We start from the raw sequence: 10049 nt of genomic DNA on the forward strand, positions 1-10049 counted from the left end.
ATAGTCATGAAATCTCTAGGCCAGTATAAGCATTTACTGCAAGATGATGAAGGCATTCCTATGCTTTACTTTATGGACTATTTACATACTAAATATTGTTGTAAAGTCATTAATATATAGTTTCTTTAAATCCTTTTCTTTCTTTCTTTCCATATTTTCTGTGGATTAATCATGCACCAGTTAATTTTCTGAGCTCTAGACATTTGCTGTTTGATGTTGTTGTAGATGAATATTTACTGTTAACAGCAGCTTCATTTTGTAATTTACTATATTTATTTTAACGATATAATGTGTATGTATAATTAGTATTGATCACTTTTTTTTTTTTTTTTTTGGAAGAAAATTATAATTGATCACTTCGGAAAAACTTAGCTAGAACTTGTACGGACGAAATATATTGAAATAAAGTACCACCGTAAAAATGTGTTTAAAAACTCAAAGAGAATTCCTGGTAACTAACATTAAGCAAAAACAAAAACAGAATTTGAGGATTTAACAAGACTTAATCTGGAGTTTTAATATTATTTAACCAAATTTTGCCTCTTCTTTTTCTACGGCTTAGATTTCTTTATTCTTCAGTATCACTTCATTGGAGAGGGTTTCACGTACGGCATCCGTTTACCGTACAAGATATTTTCTTTACTTAGAACAAATTAAGAATTTATAGTCATTGTTTGTGCTTTTCATCTGTAAAATTCATGTGAAATCTGGCCCAACGTCGTGCGTTTGGGTTCAAAAAGAAAGATGCCCCATCTTTTAAAATAATTAAAATTCTATCCATATACCTATTTGAAAATTTGCTCGTCTGATTAACAGACACACGATGTGAATTGCAATCCAAACTTTAGGCGGCTTGTCTCGAGTACTAGAATTGGAAATTTGGAACCATCTTGCATTTTTTATTTTTTATTTTTTTTAGACTTTTTTGGCTTGGTTTTCTCTCACCACAAAGAAAAAAAAAAAAAAAAAAAAAACTCGGTTTCTTCATATTGAATATTGTATTTAAGTATCCAGGTAATTTCCAGCCAAAAAAAACTGAAAAAGAAGTCCAAATTGTCATCAGATAAATGCATGCATATGGGCCATTAGTTGCCCTTAATCTATGTGGCATCAATGTACCATCAATTTTAAAATTATTTTCTAATTATAATAATAATATGTATAAAAATATTTATGATTATTAATTAAATAATATTTTATTAGTTAATTTTTAAAAAAAAAATTTAATTTTTTTAAGAAATTTTAGAATGTATAACATACCATTGATTTTGTTTTTTTTTTTTTTTTTTCCTGCTACATAAATTTGACAAGATGATTAGACAGATCCATTAAAAAGTTTTTTTTGGACTCTGGCACTTCAAAGTGCATGAAATTTCCGAAATTTCCGGCACCACCATTGTCCTAGAAGGCTTAACAGCCGACCAAGGAGGGTGATAGCAGAGCTCCTTTCTAAAAACTCATGAATCTCCTTTCTAAATACGCATGAATCCAGGCTGCAATTGATGATGAAGGCATTCGTAGGAGTTACTTTATAGACTATTTACAAACTAAATATTGTGTTGGAAAAAGCAAACAAAGTTTCATATTAATAGAAAATTAAAAAAAAAAATTCACAATATAATTCAATTGGACCGCTCCAATAAGCTAGTTTTGGATTAAAGCCTCGTTTGAGCCTAAAGAGATGGGCTTCGGCCAATAATGGGCTTCAATTTTCTTAGAACCTAAAAAATAGACCAATGAAAAAAGATGACTAATGAATCGAGCGGGCACCACATAATCCAAACGGATAGGATCGAATAGGAGCTTCACCTGGGCCTAGGCAGGTGGGCTTGAATAAAGTGGCAAACTGGCTACGTATTGTTTTAAATTTTTTTGCCAACATACGTATTGTTTTAAAGTTAATAATGTATAGTTCTAATGTATAGTTCCTTTAAATCCTTTTCTTTCTTTTTTCTCTTTCTTTCCATATCGTCTGTGGACATTTTCCGTTTGATGTTGTTGTTGATGAATATTTACAGTTAATGGCACTTTCATTTTGTAATATACAATAGTTATTTTAATAGTACAGTACTTGCATTTTGTAATTAACTTTTATTTTTAAAAATATATATTAATTAGTATTTTATCACCTTGAAAAAGCTAGCCAGAACTTGTACGGACGAAATGCAGTAAAACAAAGAACACGATCATAAAATGTGTTAAAAACTCTAAGAGAATTCTTGGTATAACTAATGTTAAGCAAAAACAAAAACAGAATTTGAGGATTTAACAAAACTTAATGGAGTTTAAATATTTATTTAACCAAATTTTATTTCCAGTTAATAAAAGCAATGTATAAACTACAAATGGAGAGGGTCCAAAATCCACCCAATACATTTGAAGTTTTCAAATGATATTTCTACTAAACAAAATAAACCATTCTCGGCCACCTACTACTATACTGAGCTTTTAGAAAAATAAATAAATAAACAAAATCGATGCTTTACATACCTTTGTTCAGCATTTTGCGACTTGCTCTGTAAAAGCAGACCCACAGTCTTGTTATGGTTGTTAGAATTTGATATCTACTACGCAGTTTGCTTCTTTGTCTGAGTTCCAAACATAAGACTAAATTAAAATTTATCTCATGTTTGTTGGAATATAACCTGTTGTGCTGACATGGAAGCTAAGGCAAATATGGACAAAATGAGGCTATACAAGTGTACTTCACAGTGGCTCATATGCCACATGTTATAGAACAAAGTAGAAGGATGAGAGGATGAGTGCGTGAAAGTGTGAGAGAGAAAAATACAGATTTATGCTTTTATAACAAATTGTAATCATGACATTTATGATGTAAGCAAAAATATTTTGTTTTACTGTTACATTGAAAAAAAGGATGAAATACACAAGAAGAACACATGTTCTTTCTCTCCTCTAAATTTTTTCTCAAGCAAATCATCATCTGCATTACAAACTTATACCAGTAAATAGAAATTTTTCAAGCTCCATTAACATGGTATCAGAGCTTGTTGAATTTGAGTTGGGAGTAAACATTGTGTTCTAAAAAAAAAAAAAAAAAAAAAAAAAAAAACAGAAACATAGCTCAAGTAAATCTGAGCTGGATTGAAGAGTATAGGCTAGAACTTCAGATCTAAATCATCAATGGCTGGATTTGAGGTAAGGGCCCCAATATTCTCAGGTGAGAACTATGAGTTCTGGAGAATCAAGATAATCACTATTTTCAAATCCTTTAGGCTTTGGAAATTCATGGAGAAAGGAATTCCAGTTTCTGCTGGGAAGCTGAAGGGGAAAATTGAAGGGACTGAAGGAAGCTCAGCAATTGAAGATGATGAACAGATGATGGAGTTTTACATGAAGGATGCAAAAGCTTTAGGGATTATTCAAAGTGCTGTTACTGATCAAATTTTCCCAAGGATAGCAAATGCAGAGACTTCGAAAGAAGCTTGGGAGCTCTTGTACAAACAATTCCATGGTAGAGATCAGGTAAGATCTGTGATATTGCAAAGTTCAAGGAGAGAATTCGAATACACCAAGATGAAGGATGATGAAACACTATCCCATTACCGTACAAGACTAAATGACCTAATAAACCAGATGAAAACGTCTAGAGAGACACTGTCAAATGAAAGAATGGTTCAAAAGGTATTAATCAGTTTAACAAAAGCATGTGAACCTATCTGTTTGGTGATAGAAAAAACTAAGGACTTGACATTGGTGGAATTTCAAGAAGTAATTGCAATTTTAAAGAGTCAAGAGCGAAGACTTGATCTACAAGTTACTGATTCCACAAAGAAAGCATTCTCTACATTGTCTGTGAATTCCAAAATACAAAACAAGGGAGTAACACAAGCTAATGTAGCTAAGTTTCAAAGGTCATGGTCTTCAAAAGAGAAGAAATGGGAATCTAAACAGAAATTTCAGCAAAGGTTTCATGGAGCTCAAGTGACAAACACACAAGCTGCAAACACTATTCACGGAGGGAATAGATGGCAGGTTGGAGGTAGTCAAGACAATTCAAAACCATAATGTAAAACCTTTGGTAAATACCATTTTGGGGAATGTAGGTTTAAAGGCAAGCCAAAATGCTATAATTGTGACAGGTTTGGACATTGGGCAAGGGAATGTACAATTGGAAAGAATGTGCAGAAAACCAATTGTACAAATAAGATGGAATTTACATGGAATATGTTTTATGTAGCTAGTGAGACTGGTGGCTCAAGCAAAAGCAATGAATGGTACATAGACAATGGTTGCAGCAACCATACGACAGGAAATATCAATTTATTGATTGATGTTAAGAGAAATTTGTTTGGAAGGGTTCAAATGCCTAATGGAACACTAGAGAATATAGCTGGGAAAGGTACACTTGTGATTGACACTGACAAGGGAAAACGACATATCAAAGAGGTACTATATTTACCTGGTTTGAAAGAAAACCTGTTGAGTGTTGGTCAAATGGATGAGCATGGCTATTATCTGATATTTGGTGGTGGAATGTGTCATGTGTATGATGGACCTACATTGGAAAATCTAGTTGTGAAAGTCAAAACAAAAACAAATCGATGCTATCCACTGACTATGACATCGAGTGAGCAGGTTGCATTAAGAGTTCAAGCTGAGTTCAGTGTGGAAACCTGGCACAAAAAAATGGGACATCTTCATTTAAATGCTTTGCTTGAACTAAAGAGGAAGGATATGGTTTTGGGATTACCAAAGCTTGGAGAAATAATGAAGGTTTATGAAGGTTGTCAATTTGGAAAGCAGCATAGGGAAGTTTTCCAAAAGAATGGTGCATGGAGAGCAAATCAGCCACAACAACTAGTTCATACTGATTTGTGTGGACCAATGCAAATAGAGAAACATGTATTTTATACTATTTGTAGATGATCGTACACGCATGGTTTGGGTGTACTTTCTAAGAAACAAATCTGAAGCTTTTGTCTGTTTTAAGAAATTCAAAGCCATGGTTGAGTTGCAAAGTAGTTTTAAAATTAAGTATTTAAGGAGTGATAAAGGAGGAGAATCTAAGGCAAAGTAGTTTATAAAATTCTGTGAATCTGAGGGAATTCAAAAGCAAATGACAGTGGCCTACACTCCTCAAAAGAATGGGATGGTTGAAAGGAAGAATCGAGTGGTTGTTAAAATGGCCAAGGCCATGCTATATGGTAAACAAATGCCCTATTATATGTGGGGAGAAGCTGTTCATACAGCTGTGTCAGGACCTGTCCGAAATTCCTCACCGGAATCCTAGGCAAGCCCTGATCCTAGGGAAACCCTACTGGACCTTTCAATGGAAAAATTCGGCAGAACCTCCCCTAAGGGTTGGGCTTACCACAAATTTCCTGCACTGAAAATACACTTCTATATACATCTCCTTATTCCTCCCACATTACTACAATTTAATTCCACATATTGTAGCACTCCAAAAGAATAATAAGAATCAGTGCATAATTAATACATAAATGTCCAAGACAGTATACAGAGCTTCATGAAGTACTATTAAGTATAAAAATTATACAACAAGGGTAAAATAAATATTACAAATGAAATAAATGAAGACAAAGATAACTTCTCGAATTACGACAGGGACGGAGATTAGGTTCGCTCCGGAAGAACGTCTACCAATCCTTGTACCTAGGGGAACGGAATTTAAAAATATGAGATGCTAATCATCTCAGTGAGTGACCCTATCTACTGTACAATTATAATATTAATAATATAACAATAAAAGAAACTTAATTAATCGATACCAAACAATTAAAAAAATTAATAAATAATAATTAATTGAAAATAATATTTCCTCTCAAAACCCTCACCATCCACTCTGTCGGAAAGGTTCCCCTTTTAAAACATTTTTGCAAAACCCAATATTTTATGCCCCACAAATCAAGTAATAATTAATTTAATAAATAATTAAACAATCCAAATACCAATAAAATGTAATGAAATGTAATAAAATAAATTTAGAATACTTGCATGAAAGAAATATAACATAAAAGAAGAATTCAATATATAATTCATATAATTTGATTAAATAAATTAAGATAAACAGCATCAAAAATATAATTTAAATAATTATAAATAGATGATAAAACAAATTAAATGCACTTAATTTAAATACGATTTTAAAACCTTTAGGGTTTGAAATTTCTATCTGAAAATTTATACTTGACGCACCACACTATATACCAATGATGCCCTCCGATACCCAGCGTCCCGAGCACCGTCCGGTGAGAGGTTAAAGAGAGAAACTTGCATACTGTCGCTTCGGCATCTCAATAGCGCCGCTGCTTAAACCGTCATCCCGGCCATGGAGGGGGACGATTTATGTGCACTATATAAAACTTGTCTGCCCTCGGTCCAATGGCAACTCACAAGAGACATTATAACTTGCGTGCTCATCCACATATACAGTACAGAACACCAGTACTGTATGAGTACGTCTAAAATAAATAACCAAATTTTATTATAAAAAGGTACGTAATTTTTTCAAAATTCACCGTGGGAATTATACCATTTTTCGAACTCAATCTCCCACATTTTTCTTTAACATTTCCAGCATAAATCTACCAATAATAATATATAAATAATTTTCTTCCCAAATCATAAAATCAATCAAATAATATTCCAAGGGCATATTATATGATTTGAAACCACCAGACTTAAACCAATATTTTCCTCGAAATATTAAAAATCAAATCATACCCAAAAATAATGTTAAAATCCAAATACAATTAATTAATGAAAACACCTTACTCATGCGTAATAAATACAATTAAATTACAATAATAATAATCGAAAATTTCTTAATAACCCAAACTTTCATTTAGCATCAATGGATATATATATATATATATAAAATAATATTTTTTCCACAGTTATATTTAAATTCCACCACATGAGCATAATTCTAGATATCAAATTAACACAAAATAAATGTAATTAATCACCCTAAAATAGTTTTAAAGGTGGGTCACTCACCTCAAGCATGTGCATCAATCAAGATCCTCCGCAGGATCAACTTCACTACCCACACATGCACCTAAAATATCCACAATACATAAAACTAATTATTTTAATATTTTAATCGGGTAACTCCCAAGTGGGTACCCGAGGAGCGAACACAAACGAAAATCAAACTTGATGAGTAATATACCAAATCGAAGCTTGAGTGACAAGAATTACGAATCTAGTCTTACTTCCCGGAGATCGGACCCGAGGTGGCCGGAATCTCACCGGAAAGCTCACGGATTTTAGACCCTCAATTCTCACAATCCGTTGAGATTTGAGGAAAGGGGACACCGAATTTGGGTTCAGAGGGTCGGAATTAGTGGGAAATGAGGGGCGGTGCAGCCGGAAAGTCAATTTTCCCGGTGACCCGTCGTGGTCACGGGAACCCGTCACCACCGGCGGCGCGTCCGGTGGCCATTGGCAGTGATTTTTGGTGGGAAAGTAGATCTAGTGATGGGTAACTCAATGGGACTGACGGTGAGGCAAACGGTGGCTGGAATAGGGAGAAATTGGGATTTGAAGGAATCGGCACCGCCGTCGGAAAAAGCCTCAATCCGGGGGCGTTGGCTGTTGGTTGGCCGTGGTTTTTGGCTGGCCGATCGATTTTCAGGTGGTTTTTAAGGTGGAATGGTGCGTGTGAGGAAAGGGTGGCCAGAAAATGGATAAGTGGCGGTGGCCGGTCGGTTTCTCTCTCTAGCTTTCTCTTTCTCTCTCCTCTCTTTCTCTCTCCTTTCCCCGCCGGCTCACGGGTTTTGCCAAAATAAAAGCCACCCATGGGTGACACTGTTCACTCACGGAATTATCTGAAATTGCGACACGTGGCACACACTATTCACTCAAGCCAAATATATTAAAATATTACGGTATTTGGAAAACTTCGCATGTCCATAACTTTTTAACCAGATGTCCAATTTAAGCGTGCCGCTAGTCTATGAACTCGTATCAATGAGTATTTTACAACCATATAAAAGTCAAAACAAAATTCTACAACCATAAAAAGTCAACTCGGGCACCTTTTGGACAGTTTGAATCTCGACTTGTTTTGCCCATAACTTTCAAACCGTAGTTCCGTTTTCGACGTGCTACTAGTCTACGAACTCGAGTCATCATGTACTTCGCTGCGGTACCATGGTCAACTAGAAATTTCACCCATAACAAAAAGTCAACTTTTTGACCCACTCGGTCAATGGTCAACCTCGGTCAACGTGGAAGAATTCCGATGTAATTTGGGACGGGGTGTTACAGCTGTGTATCTGTTAAATAGGTGCCCCACTAAAGCTTTGAATGGTGTGACACCTTTTGAAGCTTATAGTGGAAGAAAACCTGGTGTAGAACATTTGAAAATTTTTGGATCCATTTGTTATGTTCATGTACCAACTAAGACAAGGCAAAAGTTGGATTCCAAAAGTGTAAAGGAATCTTTGTTGGCTATGGAACCTATGAGAATGGATATAAGGCATTTGATCCTATAGCTAAAAGACTGATTTTATTAAGGGATGTTGTATTTGATGAAGAAAATTCATGGGAATGGAAGAAAGATGAGAGAAATGATGGTGGCAGGTTAATTTTAGTAACCAAGGATGCTTGTAAAGCCTCAGAAGGAGTGAATTCGGCATTTGAAGATGCTTACCATACACCAGAAAAGTCAGCACAAAGAGTGCTTAATTCAAGAGAGGCTACAAGCAGTAGCAGGAACATTTCAAATACACATGAGAGTAAAGGTATGGATTCTACACACTCTGAAACTGGTGAAATGCATGCTGAATTTGATCATACACCAGTGAAATGGAGGAGTTTGACTAATATTCTAGCAAAATGCATTAACTGTATCATTGAACCTGAAGACTACAATGAGGCAGCATAAGATCAGTCATAGATCAATGCAATGACAGATGAGTTAAAAATGATTGAGAAAAACAAAACTTGGGAGTTGGTGAATAGACCAACATATAAGCCTATAATTGGTGTCAAGACAAAACTCAACCTAGATGGCTCAATTCAGAAGAACAAAACAAGGTTAGTGGCTAAGTATAGAAACCAGGAGTGGATTTTAATGAGACCGTTGCCCCTGTTGCAAGACTTGACACTATTAGGACCTTGATTGCTCTAACAGCTCACAGAAGCTGGAAATTGTACCAGTTTGATGTTAAATCAGCCTTTTTAAATGATGTGCTGCAAGAGGAGGTCTATGTAGAACAACCAAATGGTTTCATCATTGAAGGGCATGCCGCACAAAACTTTATATGGGTTGAAACAGGCTCCTCGAGCCTGGTATAGTGAGGTTGATGCATATTTCAGTGAGGGTGGTTTTCAAAAGAGCCAAAGTGAGGCCACTCTTTATACAAAAACCAGGGAGAAAAAGGAATACCCATTTCAGCCATATATGTTGATGACATAGTGTATACAAGAAATGATGATGAAATGTTGCACTGGTTTAAGGAAGATATGATGAAAAGGTATGAAATGATAGATTTCATATTGCTACATCATTTCCTTGGAATGGGAGTAATACAACAAGTTCTAGCATTTTCGTGCACCAAAAGAAATATGCTTCTACATTGCTAAACAAGTTTGGCTTAACAAATTGCAATCCAGTTCTCACACCATTAGTTACAAATGAGAAACTCAGTAAAGAAGATGGAAATGGAGCAACAGATGAAGAGATGTATCGAAAGGTAGTGGGAAGTCTTCTATACCTGACAGCTACAAGACCAGATATCATGTTTACTGCAAGTCTACTGGCAAGGTTCATGCATTGTCCCACTAAAAAGCATCTTGGTACAGCAAAAAGAGTATTAAGGTATGTCAAAAGTACCTTAGACTATGGAATAGAATATATCAAGGGAAAACAAATTGTTTTGGTGGGATATTTTGATAGTGATTGGAGTGGTTTTATGGATGATATGAAAAGCACATCTGGATATGCTTTTAGTTTTGGAAGTGGGGTGTTTTCATGGGCCTCGGTTAAACAAAACTGTGTAGCACTTTCTACAGCTGAGGCAGAATATATAAGTGCCTCAGAAGCAACTGCATAG

General features: G+C 35.1%; 1 protein-coding gene across 1 annotated transcript; it reads left to right on the forward strand.

The window, feature by feature from the left end:
• Positions 1–8899: 8899 nt before the first annotated feature.
• On the forward strand, positions 8900–10049 carry LOC132805105 (secreted RxLR effector protein 161-like). Its single transcript, XM_060819894.1, has 2 exons — positions 8900–9030; positions 9485–10049. Exons 1-2 carry the CDS (start codon positions 8900–8902, stop codon positions 10047–10049), a joined length of 696 nt encoding a protein of 231 aa, XP_060675877.1.

Source organism: Ziziphus jujuba, chromosome 8 (assembly GCF_031755915.1).
Source record: "Ziziphus jujuba cultivar Dongzao chromosome 8, ASM3175591v1".
Classification (NCBI taxonomy): domain Eukaryota; kingdom Viridiplantae; phylum Streptophyta; class Magnoliopsida; order Rosales; family Rhamnaceae; genus Ziziphus; species Ziziphus jujuba.